The sequence below is a fragment of the Monopterus albus genome, unplaced genomic scaffold (assembly GCF_001952655.1).
Source record: "Monopterus albus unplaced genomic scaffold, M_albus_1.0 scaffold27.1, whole genome shotgun sequence".
In the NCBI taxonomy this organism is placed as follows: Eukaryota; Metazoa; Chordata; class Actinopteri; order Synbranchiformes; family Synbranchidae; genus Monopterus; species Monopterus albus.
Window position 1 is genome coordinate 729465 of NW_018127907.1, and position 26930 is coordinate 756394.

Consider the following 26930-nt stretch of genomic DNA (forward strand, 5'->3'; position numbering starts at 1 on the left):
AGTAACTGTGTGGTAAATGGCTGTGGTAAAAAGAAACAAAAACAGCCATAATTGATAATGAGAGTCAGACTCTGCGTGTGAGGATCTCAGTCGAGCGTCCTTTCACTCCCATCCTCTGTCTCATCAGCTCCTCGGAGTGACGGCCCAGACAGGCGGCTCTGCCAAGCGGGACTCTGATTGAACAGGGCACTGGGATCTGCAGGCCTTTGGGGAGTCGGGATTTGGGAAGAGATCATTGGGAATGAGAATTGTTCTTCCCAGAAGGATGTAGAGGGGTAAAAACTGGATTCACATGGTGTTAGAAGGTAATTTCCTAATACCATAATGTGTAACTAGCACATTATGTTTGGATAAAATAATGCATACAAGAAAAATGTAATAGAGCCAGCATGCCAACATAAACACACTTTCAGACTGTTAGCAGCCTTGGGCAGGAGTTTGAAATGTGTTGAGGGTGTTGTTATACATGGTAAGGGGACTAGTAATTATTTATGGGGAAGCCATCATTTTGTTGAGGAACCCCACCGTCACACGTCTTTATCTGTTTTTGTCCCACTGAGTGCAATTGTTCTGAACACAAATATTTTATTCTTTATCAAAGCCTCACCACAACGAGGGGAATTATTTTTAGATTGCCCCATAAATGAGGGGTTTCATATAGCTGGATGTGGTTGAAGGGGAAAAGAGTGAAAATGTTGAAGAAAAAAGAGAAAGAGTAGAAAAAAATCTGGCAGAACCACAAAAGCTTTTAAACAACATGTGAAAAATCAGCAGTTCTTTAACAGTTAGCTTGTCATTTTTATTTGCCTCTTCACATGGTGGCAGCGGTTGTCTTTCAGGCTGTGCCAACTGGGATCGGCTGTTGGCTGGAAGGATCAAGCCTGGCCCCGGTTTGCACTCTTATTATCATCACCACACACTGTAATTCACATGTCAATCACAGCCCTGAGCAGCTCAGGGCCAAAGGGAGAGGGGCTGGTTAGAAGGGGCTGCTGACTGGAGTGATCCGCCGGGTGGGGCGGAGGCTGCACGCTGAATACTTCCAGCAGGCCCTAATCGGACCTTTCATTCCCCCCAACTCTGCAGAAAGGGCCTGGATAGGGATATGATTGCTTAGGTGGAGATGGTCTGAGCTGAAGCAGGACAGGCTCTTGCAAGAATAGGAGTGACCTCTGAAGAAGGTTAAACTGTCAGCGTTTGGCTGGTCTGGTCTGGCTCGAGTTAGACTCTAGCTGGGGCAGACAGAATGAACTGAGCGAAGAATAAGAACAGGGGAAATAATGTTAATCTAGTAGGAATTCTGTGCTGAGCCAAGAGTTACACAGATGAAAATGTCCTTTTAGACTGGAGAACAGTTGGTCGTACTGTACATACATAGTTTGGCATTGAATTTCAAGACTGTGTATTCACTTGATCTTTGTTTGAATGAGACCTGCAGATTTTGCATAAGATGTCCCAGTTTTGTCTTCACGGAAACCAGGAGAACTGGAGCAGGTTGCACCAGCTGTTTTTAAGTTTGTACGAAGTGGTTGTTTACACTCAGTAGTTAACTGAGCTAAAATTAACATAATCCTGCTAATACATGACCCACTTAGAGTGAAGAGTGGAGTAATATGGAGTATGGTTGACACATCTAGACATCTAAACACTTATTAACATTATTTACATGTATGTCTGCCTGGTAGCTGTTAGTTAATTGAATCATTGCTAGCCAACTCATTCTAAACTGCTTACACTGTACATATTCCTTCATGTATTAATATAAAACTAAAACTAATTACACTGTTAAAGTGTAATTTGGGGAAGTCAGACAGCACTACACAAATGCATGAAAGGCGTATTATTTACACATGGATAAATCAAGTGAAAATATGACACTCTTCTGTTTATAGCCCCTGTCTTTATATCAGCTTCTCTATCCTGTGATGTAAATAGACAGTCAGTAAATTAGCCCCACCTGCCATTAGCAAAGGTTATAAAAAGTGCTCCCTGTAATCATTTCAAACACCCAGCCATGGAGACGCTCTCACTAGCTAAAGGTCTGACAATGGCTTCCAGAACAAAGATTGGGAAAGGGTTGACAACTGTTTGACCTTTTTAGATGGAAAGTGCTTAGAACAGGACACAATAATTCTAATGGACATAGGATGTCAAAAGTCCTCAGCCTGAGTGCATCATCTGTCGGGAGATGTTAGCTTATGCTAACATGTGCCAAGCAGGCTGAAGACACACTTGGAAACCAAACATCCCTTTTACTTTGAGAGAAATGTAACCTACTTCAAAAGAGTGCCGGATCTGCACCAGAGGCAGCAAGACTGCTTATGAGATTGTGGAAAATTGTCTGATAAGGCGATATAATGGAGGCAAGCTATGCGCTAGTGGAGCTTATTGCAAAGTAGAAGGAAAGACACTCATCCTCCCAATTTGCTAAAGAATTGCAGGTGTCATGCTATCATAGGCCCAGAGCCTGCAAATGTGCTCTCTTCAGTAGCCTACCACAAAGGATCTTAAAAATCTGTGAGCACTGACAGGCACATGTTTTTTTTACAGTAAAAAGGCAAAAAAAAATCACAACAGCAAGTGTTCTAATGCTGATTTAACTTTGTTACATTTTAAAAGTTTTCTTTTCATCTCATTGGCAACCAGTTTTCATTCTCAAGGCATCTTTATATTTACATTGTCTCTAAACTTACATTTGTTAAGTAATTTTTCCCGAAACTTATGTGGTTTACTTTAAAATACTGTGTTAAATTAACTTTCATTGAATTAGAAACCTTGCTTTAATTTAGCTGTCAAGTTTCTTAGATAAAAATAAGGCTTCCAAACTTTTTCAAGTAAAGCAGAATATTTGGTTTTACAGTGAGTTTGTCACAAGCAGACTACTGTAGTTTATGTCACTGCTAAGAAACAGGACATGATGGGAGGGGCAAAGAGCGCCTTATGGCGTCCGTTTGTTTTCAATCTCATCAAACAACTGAAAAGAAATTAAGTAAAGTAGATTTAAGTTTTAATGTTGCAACACATTTTAATAAATGTCCAGTCTGAAACAATTACTAAGAATCTGGACCTCAGTGATGGATCTGTGAGTACAATATGTGGTGCAACACAATCTAGACCCCTTGATGTTACACTGAATGTCACCACCACTGATGTATTGTGACACAACACCTGTGAGCATCAAAATCCACAGACATGCTAATAGTTTGTGCTACTGTACCAATCTTCAGAAGAAAAATCAGTTATTCAACATCTCTTCAATGATATGGGTTGTCCTCACATGTAGAGAAAGCATTTTCTCTTTCCTGACTTTTCCCCCCATCCCTACAGAGTTTCAGCTGCCCCACAGAGACACTATAATTTAAACCCTACCAAAATGGGAAAAAGACAACCTGTTATTTCAATCAAAAGCCCAGTTTTTGCCCCATCATCCAGCCTGCCAAAGCGTGGTGTAACACACACACACACACACACACACACACACACACATGTCTTTCAGCTCGCCTGCCAGCGTGTGGTTTGCATTCATGATGCTTTAATGCCTTGTGGTTAGTGCTCTATCAGGGCCATGAGAAATGATTTATTAGCGGCTCCCGCCTGGATTTATAGATAATGAGTCTCTGTCGGTGTTAATAAAGAGATCAATTTTCAGCCTAGAAACATAGCACCTCTCTGCAGGATTACTGTCACTGCCAAACAATAGCTTGTCCTCCAAAGATAGCCCTGTTGCATGTGTTTAGCTGTGTGTGGAAGTGTACTCATATGTGATCTGGGAGGAGGGGTTAAAATAGCAAGAGGCTACAGCAAGAAAAATCATTCTTCTGTCCGTCTGAAGACAGGCTCTTTCATTAAGGCTACACATTTATCTTCTCAAAAAATAACTTCCTTATTATTGTTGTTTTCAGACTTCTCAGTTTCTCCTTCTTTTTAGGCACTGATCTGTTTTTATACAAGTTGTTGTCGGCAATAACCAGCCCTTGTTTGCTGTCGCTCAGATGCTGGAGAAGCAGCATGAATACATGCTTCCCTTGCAGGCCTGCTGATGCGCTTTTATCTGTCTATATGTCAGTCACATATACAAGTGTGTGTGTTTGTGTGTGGCGGTGATGAGGATGAAAGGGAGATGTGGAGACACATGAGTGCTCTGGCAATGAAGTATGTTTGTGTGACATCATTCTGTCTCCCTCTGGTTCCAATCAGCCCATCCTCCCCTGTTAATGACACCTGATAGATTAATGACTGATAAAGAGTGTATGTGTGTGTGTGTGTGTGTGTGTGTGTGTGCGTGTGTGTGCGACCGTTAGGTAGGGGCCCACAGAAAGCCCGCAATCAGACAGCTCTCAAATTAGCGCTCTATAACTACATCCTGACCAGAGCTTAGACTTCTGAAGCACAGGAAAGTCCTTCCAGACAATCACACACACGCACACACACCACATGCACGCACAAACAGGCTATCACTTTCATCCACAGTATATCACATCACATTTGTCTTCCTTTGTAGCATGGTGAACTTTGACATGGTGAGAAACGGGCTGGTGTTGGGGATGTCATCAATTATAGCAGCTAACTGTTACACCCTATCTTCTGACACACACCTTAATAAACTACTTTCACAATATCTTTACACAGCTTTTGGGTATCATGGGTCATATAAAAGTATCCAGCCCTACTAAAGACCACACATACACACTGTGCAAACTTTACAGCTTACAGATTTTTGTTTGATCAGCCAAAAATCAATTACAGAAAACTCAAAAACCAGATTTCATGGTTTTATTAGGTTTAGGCCTTGTTTCATCCTTTTTGGCTTTCTCACCTTTTCCTGGTTAGGTATAGAAAAAGACCGGGGTTCAGGTTAAAATAACCGTTGTTGTCATGGTTACACCCAATTAAAGTTTCAACCAGGAATTGAACACTGGTCTTTTGTGGGAAAGTGTTTTATGTTGCTCTATATATAATGTCACCTAACTTCCTCCTTTGCTTGTGTCATGATAAATATGCCCACCAGAGGTCGCCTACCAATATCACGTTACTGTTGGCCATAAAAACCTGTTGGAGCAAACAGCATTTGGGGTAAATCCTAATTCCTTTATTTTGTCATTTCTCACTCTTCAGCTGACCCACAGGTCATTCCAGTCCACCATCTTGAGGGATGTCCCAAATCTGAGAGCTGGGTAAGTATACAAGAGGCCATCCTTTGCACAAGTCTTTCATGGACTGACAATTGGTAGCAAAGTGTGACAGTAGTTGCTGAAAGACAGATTAGTGACAGGTCCTTCATATTATCCAAAACTGGAATATGAACCAATGGCCTCTTCTCTAACCTCTGTGGGCTGCTAAAACCTTATTAGCACCATTTTGAATCCAACAGGGACTTTCAGCCACAAGAGCTTCAGTCTGTCAGTTCTATGCTGAACCCACCGAATGATGTGAGGGCAGGTTCTTTCTGATTAAAAAGTCTTAAAATGACCATAACTGAAGAAAAAATACAGATCAGTGGAAACGTACACTGTGTGTGTGTTTTCCACTCCTCCTGTGAACCTGACAGAGGTGATGTCACTGAATCTGGAAGTGATTCGACCAGTCTATGATGCTGTTGGCCACCATTCAGCAGACGTGGTGTGTAAGTCGGGGGTTTTACTCATGTTGTTCACACAGTCACCTTGTGTAGACTCATCATTCTCTTAACATTAATCATTACATTTCAGAGTGATGACTTAGTTTAAGGTTATAGGGTGAGGTTAGAGTTAGGCAAGTACTGGTTATGGTTAAGGCTAGGGTAGGTTTCCAGGAAATGAATGTAAGTCAATGTAATGTCCTCTGAAGTGATGGAAACACAACATATATGTGTGTCTCTGTGTGTACGCGTGCTACAGTGATGCAGAGTCAACATGAGTGTAGTGCTGGTGGAATTTCATGATGATGAGGTAATTTCCTCAGCGTTTAACTCTTAAGGCCATGATAGACATCCATCTGTTTCCACCCCTCCATCCTTCTCTGTCCCCTTTCATCCTTTGTAATTCTCACACCTTTTTCTTTCTAGTTGCACAAGTTGCTTCTCCTGAGTTGAATTCATCACATCAATGTAACCAATCTTTTTTCTCCTTTTAGTCGGACCTTTTCTCCACTTCTCTCCTGTGCTTCAAACCTTCTTTCATTCCGTCTTTTCACCACTACTTTGATACTTAAGACAGGCAGCAACATTAGGTCACAAGTCAAGACAAAGCACAAATTAACAGCAGTTATTAAATGCAGTCATATAAAGCTTAGTGTTCTGGTATGTCATATAAATATAAATGACTCCAGTAAGTCCAATAATTATGTCCAAAATCTCACCTTGTTCATAGAAAAAGTGAAAGACAGTGATGTGATTCAAAGAACTGTTTTACTCAGGATTAACTTTCTAATTCATTTTAACCCAGAAGCAGGTTGCACCAGCACCTTCAGTTCATACTTAGCCTATTTATAATGTGTTTACTAATTTTAGATGTTTATTTACTACTAAATTCAAATAGGCTGCACAAACTAGAATTAACTAACCTAACAACTAAAGAATTGTTGTAACTAAACATTTACTCCCAGTAACTGCCAGGTGTAGGCTAACAGTTGTTTACACACCAACAACGCTAATGTTAGCTTGAAACAGAGTGAAAGAAAAGAGGGCATCCAATATGAAAACACTTGATAAAATGTGGCATAATAATAGTGCAGGCTAAAAAGACTTTAAATTACTTTGCCCAAAAATAGATACCTTAATCTACAAAAAGCTATGTAAGTACAGTAACTCTTTGTTAGGTGACCAAATAACACCAGCTAGGTTAGCATTTCACACTCATTCTGAACAGGATAAATACTACTAAATGTGAAACACTCCGATATCATCCTGTATGTATGTAAACAAATGTTACTAGTTATTTATAACGACTGGCAGTGGAGTTTATCATATCATTTAACTGTAGTTTAAAGCTACAGTATGTAACTTAAGGTAGCACTAGCATGATACTCCAAATCACCCCGGTGCCCCCCCAGGGCTCCCACACACTGCTCCACTATGCTCTACTACAACCTGCTACACTCCACCATGCTCTGCCCAGGTATTCAGATATTTGTCATTATGAAATTACAATAAAAGAGAATACAACCAAACTTAACAAAATCTATTAGAAACTAATATCTCTGCACTGCTGCGGGTGCTGTTCAATGAGTCTGGGTCACAGGAGGCTTCGACAGCACCTCTCCACACTAAGACAGGTTTTGGAGCATAGTTCTACAACAAAAATATTTGAAAAAAGTTACATACTGTAGATTTAAGTTGTGCTAAACCTGGTGATAATGCAGTGATTTTCTGTTTACATAACTGATTACTTTTGCCTGGACAGTGCCACAAACATTTCCCAGTTACTTTACTATCTAAGACATTTCTTATAGGTTTTAATGGTGCTATTAGCTTTCTACAAACTAGCCAACAGTATAGGAACTAAATAGGTGGTTCAACCCAATCCTGATCTTTCTTCTGACAGTTCCCCTTTACCCTCCTCCCCAACCACCTCACTAAAGCTCCAGCATGAAATTATAACATTTCCCTGAAGTGAGCCAAGCTGGGAGGATGAAGAGTATGAGACAGGCAGACAGGCAGTGCTATGGGAGAGCGAAGGTAGCTTTTGAAGCTGATACTCACAGGAAAGACTCATTTGTCACCAGTGTCTCAAAGCCACGTGTGATTGCCAAAAATGTGTGTGTGGCAGAGCAAAGATCATGAGAGTGTGGTGCATGATGATTTTAGGGGCGGGGATCTGAAAAGGGCTTTGAAGTAGCACCGCTGCTCGCCACCACATGTTTGCCCATGAGATCTGCTCTTCTCTCTCTCCCTCCCATTTTCTCTGTTTCCTGCTCTTTCTTTCTTTGACCACTAAATGTTCTCCCACTCCAGACACATGGTGATTATGGTGGGTCCACATGAAGACATGTCAGTGACGTTATGAAACACTGAGCAGCATCTAACTTTTTTGGTTCGAGCTGCTCTGTGGCCAGCTGTTACCAAAGTAGTTTTGGGGCTATATGTGTGTGTGTGTGTGTGTGTGTGTGTGTGTGTGTGTGTGTGTGTGTGTGTGTGTGTGTGTGTGTGTGTGTGTGTGTGTGTGTGTGTGTGTGTGTGTGTGTGTGTGTGTGTGTGTGTGTGTGTGTGTGTGTGTGTGTGTGGGTGTGTGTGTGTGTTCATATTTGTTGGAAAGCCAGTGGGTGATGTCATGCCTGAGCGCTACTTTTTCTCACCCTTTATGAAACTGGAACAGTCTTTCATAGTCTGCTGACATTGCAGCCAAGGAGCGTGTGTTTGTGTATATATGTGTAAAGCATGGGGATTTTTATTGCTTTTATTGGGCATTTGCTGCAGACCACAGCGAAAACACTGGCATTCAATCTGCATCATACATGCCTGCCATCCACCATTATGATGCCCCCTGCTTCTGTGTGCCTCTGCTCAAAAACATGGATGTCTATTTGTGTATGTTATGCACCTTTCAGTCTGAGTGGTAGAGAAATTCTACCTAGCAGATGTGTTGGAAAGTTTGGGATGTAAACTGCACGAACAGCGAGTTTAATCTGTCATTAATCAGCTCCTCGGAAAACTCACTCAAGCATCAGACGCTGTAGATTGCTTTGCCTCTCCCTGTAACTCTCTCTATATGTTTTTTCCAGTCATCACTTCACTTTTCCTCAGAATCCCTCCATTTTATCCCCACCTGCCTCTACACTTCTCCCTTGCAATCGCCCAGTTTTCCTCAGAGTACAGTCACCTCCTCACCTCCTTCCTCTGCTTTTTCTTTTCCTTTGTATTGTGTGATGCTGAGAGGCCCTCAAGATTAAATCTAAGTCTTTTGTTTATCATCTCAGCTATTAACTAATGCTGGCTCTCCCTCTCTCTTGTAGCGTGTGTGTGTGTGTGTGTGTGTGTGTGTGTGTCCCGACACATGCATGTGTGGGCAAGCTCTCAGATCAAACACAGCGTAAGACGAGCCCATAAACAAGCCTTCAGGACCACTTAGGCTTTTCAGGGAGAGTCGGCGTTGGGGAGAAGTACACAGAGGGGGGAGTTAGGTACAGAAATCAGCTGCTCTGTTTATGTGCCTTTCAGTGGTGATTACCGGTCCAATCTGTCTGTTTAACAGAGGAAATATAATAGCTACGCAGAGTACATGCGTGCTTATGTGTGTATTTGTGAGGGGGCGAGATGCATATGATAGAGTTGCAGTACAGAGGGCTGGAGACATGCCACCAGGTTGTTTTGAATTAGAGCACTGGTGTGGCAGTAAGTGTTTATTTTACCCATACATACAAGCCTAACTGAGTCAGGAGAGTGAAAGCAGAGGACCACCACAGACCAGAGACACAGAGGACTGGGGAAATGTGTCAGACCTACTGTATAGACTTGGCACTGGTCTGTGTTTCCACACAGTACAGAGAAGGCTGTGTACTGTGTGTATCAATGTGAGTGGGCAGACATACTGGCAGGTAGTATTCAGCATGAAGGAGGGAATATATTTACAGAATCCATTTACAGAGTGGATATTCAGAGATGAATAGACTGCATTATATGCCCAGAGTCTTATTGTATTGCATTGCAGTGCAGTCAGTGCTAATTGAATCAAAATATAGTGGCTAAAGAAAGACAAGTCTAAGTCTAAATAGTTCCAAGTCTTGTGTTATTAGGTTCAGTCTAACGAATGGAAGCTATGCTGTTCCGGAGCATCACAAAATATAAATGGTTACCACCACTAGATGACACCAAAGTTTCACAAATGAACTCTCCAATGAGGCAATAAATGGTGGTCGCTGGCAAACCAATAATAACAGTAATTTAAATTAAGCCAGACGTCAGCTGTTTCAGCTGTTTATATATGTCATGTAATTTGTGGTTGAAGGAGATGCGCTTCCTTCTGTGTTGGATGTCGTCTTAATCTCCTCCAGCCACCGGATGCGCTAAATAAAGCCAAGGTTGCAAAGTGCGTCACAGTGCGGAGCTGCTGAGAATACACAAAGCTTACAGTCTCCTCCGATAGTTTGTTGCTCTCTGTTTGCCCAAGAAACTCGAGCACACGTTTCCATTGCAGCATGGTGAAGATCGCTTTTAACTCGGCGCTGGCGCAGAAGGCGCTGGGCAAAGAGGCACCAGCCGCTGTGAAGGTGAGTTAACGGGCTTTATAGCGGCGACTGAGCCTGGTGGCAGGCCTGCACCGGCGGCAAGCAGTCGGTTCTGACCACTGACTTTAACCACGAACGTTTTCACAGGGTCTTTAAGGATGCTTATGTATATTGCAAACAATAATTTAGCGGGTTGCCATATTTTTTTTGCAAAATGCATGGAGCTGCGTAGTGCACCTGATGGGACCGCCCATCTCCTAAACAACTGCTCTGCAGAGGCCTAACCTCCATTGGGATTACGGCGCTGCCGAGTAAAGATGTTTATGTTGATTCTAGCTGTTTAGTGCATGCAGCATTATTATTGAAGGGGGAAAACAATGTTCAAGCATCTTCCAGAAGGTGGAGGCCCTTTATAAATGTGATGTCAGTATTATCCCCCATACTATTGTGTGCATATATGTGTATGTGTGTCTTTAGGATCCTGAGCTGGCCACTGTTCCAGCGGGCAACGAGGGGTCCACAGGTCGCTGTCTGCTCACTCTGTTGGGCATCGCCTTCATCCTTAGTGGGCTCATCGTCGGGGGAGCATGTCTCTATCGCTATTTCACGCCAAAAGTGAGTGAGTGAGTGTGTGTGTGTGTGTTCTTATACTTACTACCTACCAAAAAGTATTTCTTACAACAGAGTGAGGACATTTTGGCCAGTCCTCACTTTCTGAGACACCTTTTTGAGGGTTAAGACTTGGTTTCAGGGTTCAGGTTAGAATTAGGTTTAGTATTGGGTTGGACATTTCATTCTGATGGTCAAAGGTAGGGTTGGACATTCTGGAAAAAACAGCAAGAGTAAGCTTGTTTTTGAAAGTAGATAACTGAAGAAATCCCACTCTTTTGTTCTGACTTCTCTCCAAAGACACTTCCAAAACACAATGCACACTGACTGACTACTACTTACAGATTTCAGGAAAATAACAAATGGCAACAAACCAAACCAAACCAAACCAATAATTACCTGTCCAGCAGAAATACGGCCACCATGTCGTCACTTTTCAGCCCCTTTTGTTCTCTCAGTTGTCGCCATTCAGGTTTTACTTCTTTTTAGTTGTAACTTCCTCAAATACAGTGTTACCCACCCACATCTTCAGCCCCAAACCGTAGCTGGGGACCTCTGGTTCATGGTTAAAATGCTTGGCCGATAACTAGTCTTAGAAGTCGGGGCTTTTCCATCACGGAAAAGGGACAAGGGAGGCCAGCTAACTCAAAACACAGGCATTATCCCATCTTGGTGACACGAACACTGCATGTGGCCTTTGATGCCAAGTTAACTGCATTACAATCCTATCTATACACTGAGAGCTGACTATTAGTAGTCTGGCTGCATGTGAAAGGAGTCTGTTCCATATGGCATCTTCTCGCTCCATACTGCATGCAGGTCACAACTTCTGACAACAACAACAACATTACCTATAACGCTCTATGTCCTAAAGGGGAAGGCCTGGCCTGTAACAGCGGTCTCTGTTTGCAAAGGAAAGCTGCAGTGGGTACCTTCTCTGCCATAGCTCGCTAAATTTAGCTGTAAAACAGAGTGGTAATTTTTCCAACAGTTGTTTACAGATAGATTATTTCACTTATAATTCACTATATCACAATTCCAGTGGGTCAGAAGTTTACATTCACTCAGTCGACTGCGGCTTTAAACAGCTTGGAAAATTCTAGAAAATGATGTCATGGCTTTAGAAGCTTCTGATTGGCTGACTGACATCATCAGAGTCAACTGGAGGTGCAGCTGTGGATGGATTTTAAGGCCTAGCTTCAAACTACCTCTTTGTTTGGCATCATGGGAAACTTCCTCAGAAAAAACTGTGGACCTCCACAAGTGTGGTTCATCCCTGGGAGCAATTTCCAGACTCCTGAAGGTTCCACGTTCATCTGTACAAACACTACACAAGTATAAACACCATGGGACAATGCAACATCGTACCGCTCAGGAAGGAGACGTGTCCTGTCTCTTAGAGATGAATGGACTTTGGTCCAAACAGTACAAATCAGTCCAGAACAACAGGAAAGAACCTTGTGAAGACACTGGAGGATACCTAAAGTGTCTGAATCCACAGTAAAACCAGTCCTGTGTTGACGTAACCCGGAAGGCTGCTCAGCAAGGACGAAGCCGCTGCTCCAAGATGCCATGAAAAGGCCGACAACGGTTTTCAGCTGCACATGGGGACAAAGATCTGACTGTCCAGACAAATGTCCTCTGGTTGTTTGGCATAAAGACCATCGTTATGTCTGGAGGAAAAAGGTGGAGGCTCACAAGCCAAAGACCACCATCCCAACCATGAGCCACGGGGGAGGCAGCATCATGTTGTGAAGGGACTTTGCTGCAGGATGGACTGGGCCACCTCACTAAACATCATGAAGATGGAAGATGATGTGGACATATCATGGCCACCACAAGGCCCTGACCTCAGTCCAGCAGGAAATTTGTAGGCAGAGCTGAAAAAGTGTGTGTGAGCAAGGAGGCCCCCAAACCAGACCCAGTTCCACCGGTTCTGTCTGAACGGGCTGAAACTCCAGCATCTTACTGTGAGAAGGCCCAGGTTCACCGGTTTAAAGGCAATGCTACCAAATCCTGACCGAGTGCACGTAAACTTCTGACTTCAGCTGTACAAAGCAGACAAATCATGACCCAGTAGGCTCTGAAAATGGTTTGACGTGATGTGTGCAGCGTGCGGCTCGATGTATGAGTGGACAAACACTGTACACTCGGGGAGAGCAGCAGGGTAAACAGAGCCATGTGGGTGATAAGGTTTCCAGCCTGCAGGTTGATCCAGGGCTTCAATAAAAGGACAACAGATGCTCACAATTACTGACACACACACAGGTCAGGGAGTGTATCATGTGCGTGGTTGGTGTGTAAGTGTGAGTGTGTCTCCATATTGTCTGTAACTGTGTTATATTAATCTTAGATACATATGCTGATATTCATTTAATATCCAAAGAAAATGCACCTTGTGTACAGTCTTTCTCCTGATTATCCATCTGCACTAATGTACAGTGTACATATTTTTTCCCATGGCCAAAGTGAAACTAAATCGTCTTTTAATTTTGCTTTGGTCACATGCCGTGGGGAACAAAGAGAGAGTTACTTGAGTTTGAGCAGAATCATTAAGGCTGCTCGTGATTACTGGTGAGACACCCTTGTCTGGGTGGGAAACGGTGCTGACTCGCCTTCGCTTCCGTCTTCAGGGGAAAGTGCAGGCTTCATTTGAATTTTGCTGTGTTGTCAGTGGGAGGAACTCACACTGTCTCTCTGCCCACAGGAGTTCTGTGCTCATTTAAGTAAAGCAAAGCCTAAAATGTGTTAAACTGTTTATACAATGCAAAAAGGCCGCTTAGTTTAAAGATCTCAAGTCCTTTTTTATAAAGATTTGACAGGTCGCGTTTGTCTTCCTATGTCCTGTTTCTTGTCCCCTAAGCAACAAATGTTATTTTCCTTAAATATCAGTTGTTTCCTCACATGTAAGCTGTAAAATATAAATAGCATATATGAGACGGATAATTTTCTTTATTAAAAGAAGAATAGAATACAACATACACATTAAACATAAAAAATTACATTAGAGCACGTTACACCAAAATTCAGTACTGAGTCTGTCTTCTGCCCTCTAGTGTCTGAGAATAATTTAATGCCGCTTCAGGCCTCTTTTGAGATCAGGTCCTATCTGTGGCATACTTTTCAAACTTTTCTACTCATGTGCAAACCGTGCTGGCCTGTACCCAAACAACACGTGCTTTGGCTCCCACTGGCAACCTCCGATATCTGAGCTGCTGCAGTTTGGTGTGTCTTAGGTAAGGCTGGTGCTGTCCGTTAAACTGAAGATGCTGGCAGAGCAGACAGGTAGACACTGCAGAGGGGAACTGGCCACACAGGTCTAGACAAAAACCCACTTTATCATGGTAAAAATAACTTGGAACCATGGTGGCAGATGTTGTTTTTAGTCCCATGTAAATATGAACAAAAACTGGGGTGTGACACCTCATGAAGAAGTAACACATTTAATAACAAAATAACACTTTAAATGTGATTGGTCTTTCTGTGGATTTGCTCTTACTTGGCCATGTTTCCTCCAGAGGCTGTATCATGGTGCCATGCAGTTCAGTGACGTGTCAACCGGAGCAGGAGGAGAGAGCCAGCCCTACTACCTGCCACAGGTGGAGGAGGAGGTGGAAATCTCTGACAGCATGGCCGTCATCAGTGTCCCCCCTCCCCGCTTCAGACCTGGAGATCCTGCTTACATCCTTCATGATTTCAACAGGGTAACACTCTGTACACTTAAATAGCCCAGGAGCACACAAGCATCCGCAGTAGTAGATGTTCCTCCTAATGCAGTTAAAATGTCTCCCTAATTATTCTGTGTGTGTGTGTGTGTGTGTGTGTGTGTGTGTGTGTGTCAGTCGAAGCTGACAGCATATCTGGACTTGACTCTGAGGACCTGCTTTGTGATTCCTCTGAACACCTCAGTGGTGCTCCCCCCTCAGGACCTCATCGACCTGTTCTCACAGCTGATGGTGAGTAACAGGATCTAAGGATGCGTTTTGCGACCTAGCTCGGATAAAAGAAGAAAAACTATGTCACACAGTACTCTCACTTAAGCTCATGCCATAATATTAAGGACTAAATATTGCCTCAGGAAATCCAGGGATTTGTAATCATTCCACAGATTGTCTATCTGTTTTAATCCAGTGTGTCCTCAATTTGCAAACATCACCTTTCTCTGTCCCAGACACTCTGGGACACACAGCAGTGACACTGTATGAATCAGACTGAGTATTCTCTGCCAGAAGCTGGGTGTGAACATGCTACATGCTCAGATCCTGCTTAGAATCACTATGTAGTATGGATTTGGGATGCAGAATAAAAAGTCTGCAGACATGCTAACAGCTCTGTGAAGCTTCACTTAAGCACAGTGATGCTTAGAACTAAATGCTACAGTCACCGTGCTAACATGTCAGTGTTTGGTAGGTATAATGCTGAGCAGGTTAACAAGCGGATTTTTGTTAATTAGCACCAATCGCAAAGTGTGACTGCAGTTGATGGAAATGTTCTCAGTTTTGCAGGTATTTGCTCATAAACAAACAGTGATATGTTGATGCTAGATTATGCTAAGGGATTACCAAACAATTTATCCTGAGAGGGGCATAAATGTGTGTACCACATGTCATGGCAGTCCATCCAGTAGATCCCCAGTTCAGCTCTGTTTGTTCGGGTACATTAGGGCGTTTGCTTTTCATTGAGTTTTAGTGAGAGTGGAACATGGTCAGCTTGTTTTACAGCAGTCAGTCCTAAAACTTTATGTGGTGAGAGCTTGGTTTCAAAAACAATCCATCATAACATGTTGCAAAACATTTGGCATTTGGTGGGTGGTCTTGCAATCAGCAAATGTCATTATCTGGTGTGAAAGCATTTCACAAAATGCTGAAGTTTGGCGATGAGTCATCATCTACACAAAGTCCTTCCCACTCTTAGTTCTCACACCTGGGTGCAGTCTTGTTCACTGATCTGCTTTTCTCATGATTTCTTCGTGATCTGTAATCTTTTGTCCCAGTCTGGCTCTTACCGCAGCTACCTGGTGCACGAGGACCTGGTGGTGACGGAGCGGATTGATGATATCAAGTCTCTGGGCTACTACATCCGCCGGCTGTGTGATGGAAAGGAAACATATAGAATGCAACGTCGTGCCAGCCTGCCAGGTATGCATGTGGCGCACAGCTGAAACTGACCGTTTGTCATGAAGAGTGTGTGTTTAGTTTCATACTTCACACATCTTCTATGAGTTAACGCTTTTAAAATGGTTGATCATTTATTTTTTTAACAAAATGCTCCTCTGTTTTTAAATCAAATCAGGTCATTTCCTATATTAGCCATATTTTAAACACTGCCCATACAGAGACTAAAACCAATAAGGAATTGCCTCTACTCACTGTTAATGTCTGTGAGTTTGTCAGTTCTGGTTTAGCTCATTCTTCTGTGCCACACACGTTCACTGCCACACCGGATGATGTCTGCTCATTACAAAACACAAGATATTTGTTAAGAATATTCAAAGATCTTGTCCATGAGCCCCTGACTTATGCCCACTTCACACGCTGTAAGATCTTATGCTTTCAGGGACTGCAGTGTTTTTAGAAGTTATTAGGGTCTTGTGTTTTGCAGTGAGGAAACATGTAAACCATTTTTGAACAGCAGTGGGGGTCTGTGGCACAAACGAACAAGCTAATCCAGGACTGACAGACATTAACCGCGAGCAGAGGCGATTCATTGTTGGTTTTAGTCTCTGTATGGGAAGTGTTGAATATACTGTTAATATAGAAAATGAGTGGCCTTATCCTTTAAGAAACTGCTCCTACTGTACAATACTGCAAAAGTAGCTAATTTTGTCTTTTTAAATAATGTGACTACAACCATCTATAAGTAATGCTTGAATTATTGCCAGTTGCAACAAAAGGAAGATTCTTGTTCCTTTTAATTACAGTTTTAAATTTCTAATTCTGGCATTATGCGCTATTGGCATTCTGGGTTTTTTTTACTCCCAAAAATGTTAAGAACTTCCTTATTACTGTAAGTTGTGTAGAAGGCTACAGAAGGTCTGTCAGTTACATGTTATATTTAAGTGGAATGGTGACGGCGCCATATTTGTTTACACAGAACATTTTGAAATTAATTTGCACAACTTCCTTTTGTATAATTTGTTTATTCACTATCAGGAATATCTTTAAAGTCACTGAACTTAAATTTTAGCTTTTACAGTAGAAACACTGTATCGGTACTGGCAGGTACTTGGTGTAAGTGTTTGTACTTGGTCTGGTGGTATCAGTGCATCTGTGATTTTTAGCGTCTGCTCACACATCTTGCACCACTTAAACTGCTAGTAACGACACAGAACGAAACCAGAACTTCACGGACCCTGGAGAACACTAATAAACTTCTGTTTGTGTATTTTTGTGTCTGTCAGGTGGAGGCATCCAGAAGCGCTCGGCAGACGAATGCTTCATCATCCATCACTTTGAGAACAAGTTTGTGATGGAGACACATATCTGCAAGGCTTGATGGGAAAACATGAGCATAGGTCAGAGGGAGAATTGGTGGGAGTAGGAGAGACAGAGGGAACAATTTTCAGCACAAAGTTACTACTGTATAAATCTCTAGTTCCAGTTTTTGCCTCCCCTGCATTAACCCCAGTGATAAGTGACATTACGTTGCAACATATTATAGCCTAACCCTCTCCTTTGCTGAACCTTCCCCTGAACCTGTACAGGTCATAGCTTTCTTGCTCTTGTTATTCACTAGCTAGTCTTGTACTATTAACCAGCGTCAGCCTGCTAACTAAGCATTTAACTATTTGTTATGTTGGGTTTTGTTTTGTTGCTGTAATTTCTTGCTGACTGATCTCGTAGTTGTTAACGCTATTACAACGTCCAGTCACCTCTAGATGAGTATTATTAGTCATTCAACCGGTAGTATATGCTGCTGATAATGAGAACTCATTCATACTGTATCCTGTTCGTGTGTCAGCCTGCTGTTTTCACTCTCAAAGGTTTGTAGAGCAGCCTTGACAAAATGTACTGTATGTTATATTGTGGTAGGCTATAGCACAATTCACCATGGAAATGTATGGTACAGTACAGCTACAGTACACATGTAACAAAGTTGTTGTTTTTTTTTATGAAGATGCACGAGCCCAGAGCTCTCAGTCGCCACTTCCCCGAGTGCCCTGCTGCTCCCCGAGGCTTCTGCAGCCCTGCTCTGTGATGATGTAATGTAAACCTGATGGTGAACAGTTCAGCACCTTGCAACCAGTGTCCGTGTTTGTGTAGAAACCTCATTTGTGGCACTAGACTTGAAAGATGGCTGTTGAGCTTGAAGCTAAAGGGAAATGTCACCAGTTTTGTCTCAGAAAATGCTAGTTTTTCCATTTTTATTTATGACTTTGTACTCCCATAAGAGACTTGTCTTTACTGAGACGTCTGAGAGCAATAAGCTCCTGTCAGCGCGGTTTTTTGAAGAATGCTACATGTTTCAAATTGTCACAGGAACAAATTCTCAGCATACATTAGTATATTTGCTTTAAATATTTGTACTGGAATTTGAAAGTCCTTACACAAGCTTGGAAGTATGAAAAATGGCTTTTTGCCCAATATTGTGTAAGTCGTTTTCAGTGTTTTCCCACCTGCACAGAAAGACAATCAGACAGGAAGTGTGCTTGTAAAAGTGTGTTTTTGTCTCAGCTTTTTATCTGAATACTAGACGATTAGATGTACTGAACTGAACTTCATTGTTGAATAAAGTCCTTTACCTACTTATCATGCTCACACCAATGAAAGTGACATTTTAGCTGGCACAATCTTTTTTCATCATCCTCTGCCAGCTGTTAGTTTATCATAAAACTGGATCTAGAGGGAAGGGTGTAGCTGGTTTAACGGTATTGTGTTCATCCGTAAGAGGTTTTGAATGCAAGTTCATCCCTCACAACAGAACTAGCTCACTCTTCACTTGAGCCGTACAAATTTACAAAGAAGTCACACCTTTATTGAAAAATAAATAGAAAAAAATTCACAGTTTGAAACTCACTCTGTATTTCCACATGCATGTTTTCATGTAAATTATAACTTTTTAGATTTTAGGAACGTCTTGTTGTCAGAGTTTAGTGGTTGAGATTATCATTTTGGTCCTTCAGCAAGCTCATTTAGACTGTGGTCTAGTCATCCTCAACCTCCCCTCTTGCAGTCACGCGGGACAGGCGCCTGCTGAAAGCTATGCTCTCTGGTATCTCTGTCTTGCTTAGCCGCCTCCAGAATTCATGAGTTGTGAAATAGTACATGAGTGGGTCCAGGCTGCAGTTCAGGCTGGCCAGGCAGAGTGTGACAGGGTGACATCGCAGAATCAGATCCCTGAGGGCACAATTGCGAAGAGCGTTGGCTTTTGCCAGGAAGTCCAGGGGCATAGTAATATGGTATGGAGCAAAGCATATTAAGAAAACTGCGGCACAGCTTAGCACCATCCTTAAAGCCCTCTGCTTCTCTCCTCGGTCAGTAATTGCACCTGTGTTCTGCCTCCGGAGGCTCCCAGCAGTCAGACAGGTACAGGCTAACACACAGATAAGGGGGATGATGAACCCAAACAGCTCAGCTATGATCAGAAGGGCACAGGCTGTTAGAGTTGTGACAGGCCTCATGGGCAGCTCTGAGAAGCACACCAGTTTAGTGCTATTTTCACTGGTATTTTCACTGGTAAAGTTCCTCAGCAGAGGGAATGGCAGGCAGGCCAAACAGACCAACAGCCAGCCACAGGCGCATATAATGAAGTCTCCTTTTCGCCTGGATGACGTGTACCTCAGTGGACGCATGATGAGCTCACAGCGACGCACGCTCACACACACCAGGAAGTAGATGGAAGCATACATGTTGACATACTTGAGATAGAAACAGATTATGCAGAGAGGATGACCAAAAGGCCAGGTGTTGTTCATGTAGTAGTAGATCCGCAAAGGCAGAGAGAGCACCTGAGGAGAGCAAAGAGTGTCAGATGGTTTTGGAACAAGGAAACCCTGATGTCTTTCTAATTTGGACAACAAAAAACAAGTCAACTAGAATGTGGATAATCGATTAGTACAGTAGTTTCTGGTTCACACAAGTCTCACATGAGCTTTGACTGAAAAGCTTTTAAACTGTGAGGATTTTGGTTTGTTTTACACATAAATAACCTGTCATTTGAACTTTTACCTTTAGACTTTGACATTTTCAATCATTTTTAGACATTTGTTGGGAGAAATGGTAACACTTTATTTTAACCCCTCTATTTAGCATTTATAAGCTCATTCTAAACGGTAATAAATGTTTATATCATACTACAGCACACATTGTTATAGTTGTTAGCTTATATAAGTATGTTTAACACCTTTAAAGTATCTTAACCAGTGTATAGACACTGGTTAAGATGTGAGCATTATATGAAATATTACTCCTTTGTTTATTGCATTTATTGGCTACATTTATTACTAATTATTACTATTTTACGTTAACATTTTAGGCTTATCTTTTTTATTCATAAAAGATTCCTTCATGTGAGGCGGGGGCTGAAAGCACTGCAAGAAATCTAGTAAGTATGTTTTTGTTTGTTTGTTTTGTAAACCTGAGGTTCCGAATGAGCTTTCAAGTTTAATATGCCGTGCTTTGTGCATGTACATTATGTAAACATTTGTTTATTTGTCACTAAATTATCATACAGTAGTTATACCGTGGTTACAGGTGCCTCATGGGTATGCGTTATGTGCAAGAAATAAAAATGTACAATCACACAATACATACAGTAATGAAACAGCTAAACAGACAAAGAGATAACAGTCATATAAGAAGGACATAAGACACAGATGGACATTTACCTGCAGTAGGTCAGCCACAGCCAGGTTCATCATGAACACCACAGCCTTCTTAGTTTCTTTGATATAGACCCTGAACACCCACAGGGCCAACACATTGCTCAGCAGGCCTGGTGCTAAAATCACACTGTACACCACTGCATACACATGGTGTTTGTATGTCCGGAGTTCTTCACTCATATTACAGGTATGGTTCATCTTAATCCAAGGGCTGTTTTCTCTCAACACACAAGACAAGCTGCCTTGTAAACTAGCAGGAAGCTTGTATCAGGAAAGTTGCTTGTAGTCTGGTGATGGGTGCGTTTGAGCATTCATGCTGTTCATTGTGGCAGGGAGGACTTTGTTACAGTGACCTGTGCTACTATAGTCCTGTTCCCTGCAGCATCCCAGAGATAGAAACAGACTTTTGGTGAAGTTTGTAGAGACTTAGGTTTGTCTCCAGTGCTGATGAACTGTTGGTGTTTCAGAACACTTTTAACCCCAGGAACGTGGTAACCTGGTAGAGAAGAAAAGAAAGAGTCAACTCAAAGACGTATATAGTTAGATAACATTGTTTCCAGGAAATAAAACCTCTGTCTGTCTGAATGTTGACTGTCAATTCACAGCAAGAGAACCCACGTCTGCCTTCAATAATCAAGGTTCTTTGATTTGATTTGAAAAGTCTGAATAGCTTTTGTGGGCTACATGTGATTGTCTGTCTGAGTCTTACAGACATGACTGCAATAAACATGGCCACCTGATTCTCACCTAGTGCATGCTGGGGTAGAAACCTGGTATTCAGAGAAAAAAGGATGATACAGTATTTGTGTCTCTGGAAACCAGCCTGGCATGCAACATGTTTTGAATTGATTGCTTCCTCAATGGGACACATACAGTATCACATTGTACAGCACTTAGTCTCACACACACACACACACACTGGTCAGCAGCGGCCTCAGCTTGTTATATGTTGCATTTAAACATTGTATAAAATAATAAATCCTCTGTGTGAGCTCAGAGGTTTTTACAGTAAATGTGCAAACCCACAGAGAAGTTGATGGTACAGTTTACCACATAGTGTCGACTGTTTATCATCTCCAGCTGCAGGGCACCCTGCAAAGAGCCAGTGTGCCAAACACTTTGGGGTGAAGCATCACTGAAACCGGAGTGGTTACCAAATCAGACTAGACTTGTGGTTTGTCGAACCAAGGCATGCTGCCTTCCCTAAGTCCATTTATGTGTGAGAAAGCACTCTTTTTGTTTCGGTATACTGTAAGTCACAGCCATATTATGCTTCTTCACACATCCAACAGCTCAAATTGAAAATGAGAGGGTTGTAAGGACTTTCATTGTAGCTAAGTTTAAATCCTGATGAAATGGAAATGCACAGTGATATCTGGAACCGAACTTACTGCTCGTAGGCGTGATACACCCACAGCTGTATGCATGGGTTTACCTATGCTGTGCTGCTACATAAGTAAACCGCTTAACAGAAAGTGGCCCTGTTTAATTATAGAACAAAAAATAGTTTTCATTGTTTTGGCCTTTCACACATACTGTGTTTGTATAGATGAGACTTGTAAATTGATCATTTCTGTATAAACTGGGCAATCGGCCTTTCTGCTTTTTGAAGACACGATGAGTTTCAAGTCTTCCAGTTAATTTAAATTACTGTAACAATTTTTAACTATTCATAGCATACTTGAGGAAGTTTGACAAGCGGTAAAAAAAAAAATCACGTGATATGAATAATGCTCACAATGCAAAAAATAAATAATGATGCATAACTGTACAAATTAAACATTTGGGACTGTTGTCTAAACATAATCTATGTTTTTGGTATTTTAAGTATAAGGCAAGTTATACATACTACACTAAAGATGAGGTATTTTATGTAACACATAATTTATGCCTTATTGTTTAATGCTCATCACAAGCACCTCAGTGCTGATGGAATTAAAACATAGACTCTTTACTTACTGTAGTACTGGTACAACAATGTAAGACTATTATAAGTAAAAGTTTTGAATTCAAAATCTTTGTTAAGTAAAAGTACAGAGGTGAACCTAGAGTAAAAGTACTCATTTAGCAGAAAATAGCCCTCGTGAGAGCTGTATTGCTATATATTACCTTGTTAGATTGTTGCTGTTCTTGTATGAGTAAGCATAATTTCACTGTTCTAGTGGTTTTCACCTCTGGGGTGGGGAAGCTCTAACGGGTCACAAGATGAATTTGAGGGGCATGAGTTGAGTCACTGGTTAGAGAAAGAACATAAAACAAAATTCCGTCCATGGAAAGTTGTATTCATTGTTCAGACTTTTCTCTAATGGCACCAGCTCAGGGGTTTAGAGGGGAAATCACTCATATGTGGGACTGTGAACTCTTAGAGACTGTGTTACCACTGTATTTGGGTGAGGAATGAGTTAAACCAGTAGTTTAAATGCTACTGGTATCATCTTTAACAATGCTTTGTATTTTAAAACCATAAATTCTTAATATGAAAAGTAGCTACAGCTGTATGATAAATGTAGCTGAGTATTAACAACAACAATTCCCTATGAAATGTAGTGGGATAAAAGTATAAAAGTAGCTTAAAAAGGAAATAAGAGTACAGTAGCAAACGCAGAAGTACCTCAAAATTGTACCAGAGTACAGTACAGTGGCTCTCGGTAAGGACATTAACAAGCAGAGGTTGTTGAGTTGAGTGAAGAGGGGGTGTCATCCAGTTTGGATGATGTATAGTGCTGCTTCATGAGCTATAGACCCCTCCACAGCACTCTGGCCCCCCTGGCTGCCTGGTGTCTTGCTTCACAGGCAGACATAGCTCCCAGTGGGCTCTCAGTTCCCAGCCCTTCTTTTAGCTTCACTGACCTTTGACCTACATGTGTTATTAGTGCATTTCTTTTCTCACATTTTTCATGTGCAATGTGCTTTTGTTGCAGGCCGTCAGCTGAAGACCAGACAGTACTGGAGTCTCAGTTCCTTCTTGTCTCTTGCGGCAGCGGGCTTATATAATATTCATCTTCTTGTTGATGTACATTAGCTGCACATCATCTTATTGTGACAGAAACATCATCATCTTGAGAGTTAGGGGTGTGCGTTATATATTGTCTGTGACAATGTCTTAATTGTTGTTTTAACAATGCGCCAGCTGGCATTATTGAGTATGTCAGTCACTTTACAAAAACAATCAAAAACAGGCCTTGAGAGCCCACATACCTCCTGCGGGATGTGGCCTAGACGTCACGTGCTGCACATTGAGAGCATGTGCAGCATGTACAGTACAAGATCACTGAACTACAAGTCAGTGTGGCAGCATAAAACTGCATTGGTGAGGTTATAAATGAGTGAACAGACAGCGCCAAGAGATAAAATATAGATACCAAAGGCCTCGTAATCTATGTCATTAATTTGATTGCTAAACATGCATCCTCACTGGCACAGAGGTATTTTTATGGGAGTAAATATCTGCCACAATTTTTGAGGGTGTTCTAGCCACATTTTGAGCACCGCTCACTTTGCAACTCAGCATTTGTAAGTGCACAGGCACAGTTGTGTTAGCACAGAATCAGATTTGAGAGCTGGAATCTGAGTCTGCACTCTCAGATGTCTCCTCTAGGGTTTGTGTGGAAGATTGTCCACGTCAAAGGTTTTGAAAGCTTACAAAACAAATTGCAAGCATTATTCAATTTGCAAATCAGGGCTATGAGAGCTAGCAGGCAAGGGGCAAGGACACACTTTCACACAAATCCCAGTGGAGAAATCTGAGAGAGCACTCAGAAACAAGCACATGCATGACTGAGACTAAGCTCTCAAATCAGATTGTGCATTTGTAAAACTGTGCCTGTGCACTCTCAAATGTTGAGTTGCAAAGTGAACAGCACTCAAAATGTGGTTAGAGCGCCCTCAGACTTTGTGACGGGGATTCATTTTTTTTCTACCGCTTAGTCCCTGAACGGGGTCACGGGGGGGGGGGCCGGAGCCAATCCCGGCCGGCAATCGGGCGAAGGCGGGGTACACCCTGGACAGGTCACCAATCCATCGCAGGGCTAACACATAGACGAACAACCACACACACGCACTCCTATGGGCAATTTAGAGACACCAGTCAACCTAAGCTGCATGTCTTTGGACTGTGGGAGGAAGCCGGAGTACCCGGAGAGAACCCACACAAGCACGGGGAGAACATGCAAACTCCACACAGAAAGGTTCCAGGTGGGGCCCGAACCCGGAACCTGGAGCTTTGAAGGATGGATGTTGCTCAAAAACAGCAATCTGCAAACTGTTGGAATTTGGTCGCCACTAGAGACAACTCAACAGCTTGTTTCACCGTCTGCGAGCTAAGCATCGCACAGAGTATGAAGAATGAAAAGCTTTGGGAGTCAGCTGTCCAGGACAGGACTAAAACAGCCAAGGTACTGGCACAAAAACGCACACAGCAAACTTTAGCAGAATCACTCTGCAAAAGTGATATCAGTGTATGTGTATACGAAATACACACACACAAAATTATATTCTATTTGTGGTGGTAGTGGTGGCGGGGTGCAGGGGCGCACATGTTTTTATAAAATATTTGTTAAATATGGTACTTGAATCACTGCTCAGAAGAATAGAAACAAGGCCATTTTGCTTCTACATATTTGTTTGCTCCATCTGACCTGTAGCTTTTGCACCACACTTGGCTGCTGTTCTCCTCCTCCTCCTACCTCTCTCTCTTTTCCTGACCCTCTCTTCCTTCAGCAGCACTGGATGAAGTTTGGAAATATTGGCAACAAATTAATTAGCTCACTAATCACACTGGTCGGGCCGTTGGGCTTTCCTAACTGTGTGTGTTCTTACGCTTCTAATGTTGCCTCAGTTTTGTTGATACTTAAACCCATTTTTTGATGGATGCAAAATATCATCTAATTATTGCTATCAACAAAATCCCCCAAAATATCAATAATTTTAATGAGTAAAAACTACACTATACTGGTTTAGGTGAGGTGTATATGTAGAATGAGACTCATAACAATGTTCTATTTCATAAAAAACCTGTACCCCTACCTTACTAGGATTCAGCAGCTTTAGTCTTCAGACCCTGCCAATGGAAACATATTATTTGATCCTCTGTGATTCATTTCTCTGTGGGATGTTGGCATGTTACAGCTTTTCCACTCAGACACAAAATCTGGCCTCGTGTATCAGCACCGAAATGCCAGCACTCCTCCACGTGCTCTGTTTCAACACACAATAGACGCCCTGACCCTCCATACACACAAGGGAACGCAGAGACACCGTGACGCTACAGACACACACACCCTCAGCATAACAGATAATCCTCTCATCGGAAAAACATGCAAGATTCCCTATGAGTCATGACTCTATGCTGAAAGCATCCAGCCTCTCACACAAAAATTCACACTCACAGGTTCTTGACAATATAAGATTCTAAAATTGGCAGTAATTTCTCACCTCTGTTGTCAAACTTGAAGCCACGTTCTGTCAGAAGTCAGAGGGGTGAAGCATCACATCCCTTCCCTCCTCCCTTCTCACACTATTTTCTTGTTTTGTCCCACCCTCTCTCATTCCCACCCTTTACTTCTCTCTATGTTGTTCTACCTCATACACACTTTCTGCAGTATGTTTCTTTTCTAACCTGATGTTATTTCCTGTTTTTTCTTCTGACGGTGTTCCCTGTATATATCTGCCATTCTCTGTATGTCTGTCTGTCTGTCTGGCTGGCTGTCTCTACTGGGGGTTTTAGCACACATAGGACTTCCTGTGAGTGGGGGGTGTGGTTTACAAGAATTTTTGACACCAGAACTTCTGCTATTATGCATATAGCCAGTTCTTTCCATGAGGACAGTGTCTATCAGCCGTGCAAGTCCTCTAGATGACATACCAAAACATTATATGATCTCACGATGAGATTAACACCAAAACCAGGAACAGAAACTTCTTCTTGGTCTTTTTTTTTTAAACATCCTCATCTTTTGGTTTCTTTTTCTCATTTTCACATTGTATTATCAGTAACTAAATGGAAGATGAAAATCTGATGCAATGCCTGAGCATGTCAGCAAAAAGATAAGATGTAGGGGCATTTTGATGTGTGACTCAGACACCTGGCAGTATTTTCCAAAGGTGGGCTGTATAGATCAGCCTGGAGGCGGGGGTAGCCTCAGAGCCTACTCGGATGATGCAGATGTGAGAGCACTTGTGTGCGTGGGGGGATGGAGGGCACACGGTGTTGCATTTCAGTTTAAAAGCCCGCCTCAGCGCCTTAACAGTTTTTCATATCTGCTGGCAACCGTTGCCAACTGTCTTTGCCGCTTTACATGGTAAGAGGAAGTACAACAAAAATGAGCTAGCACCTGTTTTCATTTACTGTCACCCAGAT

At 42.2% G+C, this 26930-nt stretch overlaps 2 protein-coding genes across 2 annotated transcripts; one reads left to right on the plus strand and one right to left on the minus strand.

The window, feature by feature from the left end:
• The first annotated feature begins 9827 nt into the window (after positions 1–9827).
• Positions 9828–18497, plus strand: LOC109957571 (integral membrane protein 2A-like). Its single transcript, XM_020595552.1, has 6 exons — positions 9828–10182; positions 10618–10755; positions 14268–14453; positions 14595–14705; positions 15743–15887; positions 17150–18497. Exons 1-6 carry the CDS (start codon positions 10111–10113, stop codon positions 17242–17244), a joined length of 747 nt encoding a protein of 248 aa, XP_020451208.1. The 5' UTR covers positions 9828–10110; the 3' UTR covers positions 17245–18497.
• A 117-nt stretch (positions 18498–18614) lies between these two features.
• On the minus strand, positions 18615–26085 carry gpr174 (G protein-coupled receptor 174). The gene is made up of 3 exons (XM_020595551.1): positions 26006–26085; positions 20576–21068; positions 18615–19696 (listed from the first exon to the last, which is right to left on the minus strand). Exons 2-3 carry the CDS (start codon positions 20768–20770, stop codon positions 18893–18895), a joined length of 999 nt encoding a protein of 332 aa, XP_020451207.1. The 5' UTR covers positions 20771–21068; positions 26006–26085; the 3' UTR covers positions 18615–18892.
• Positions 26086–26930: the final 845 nt, after the last annotated feature.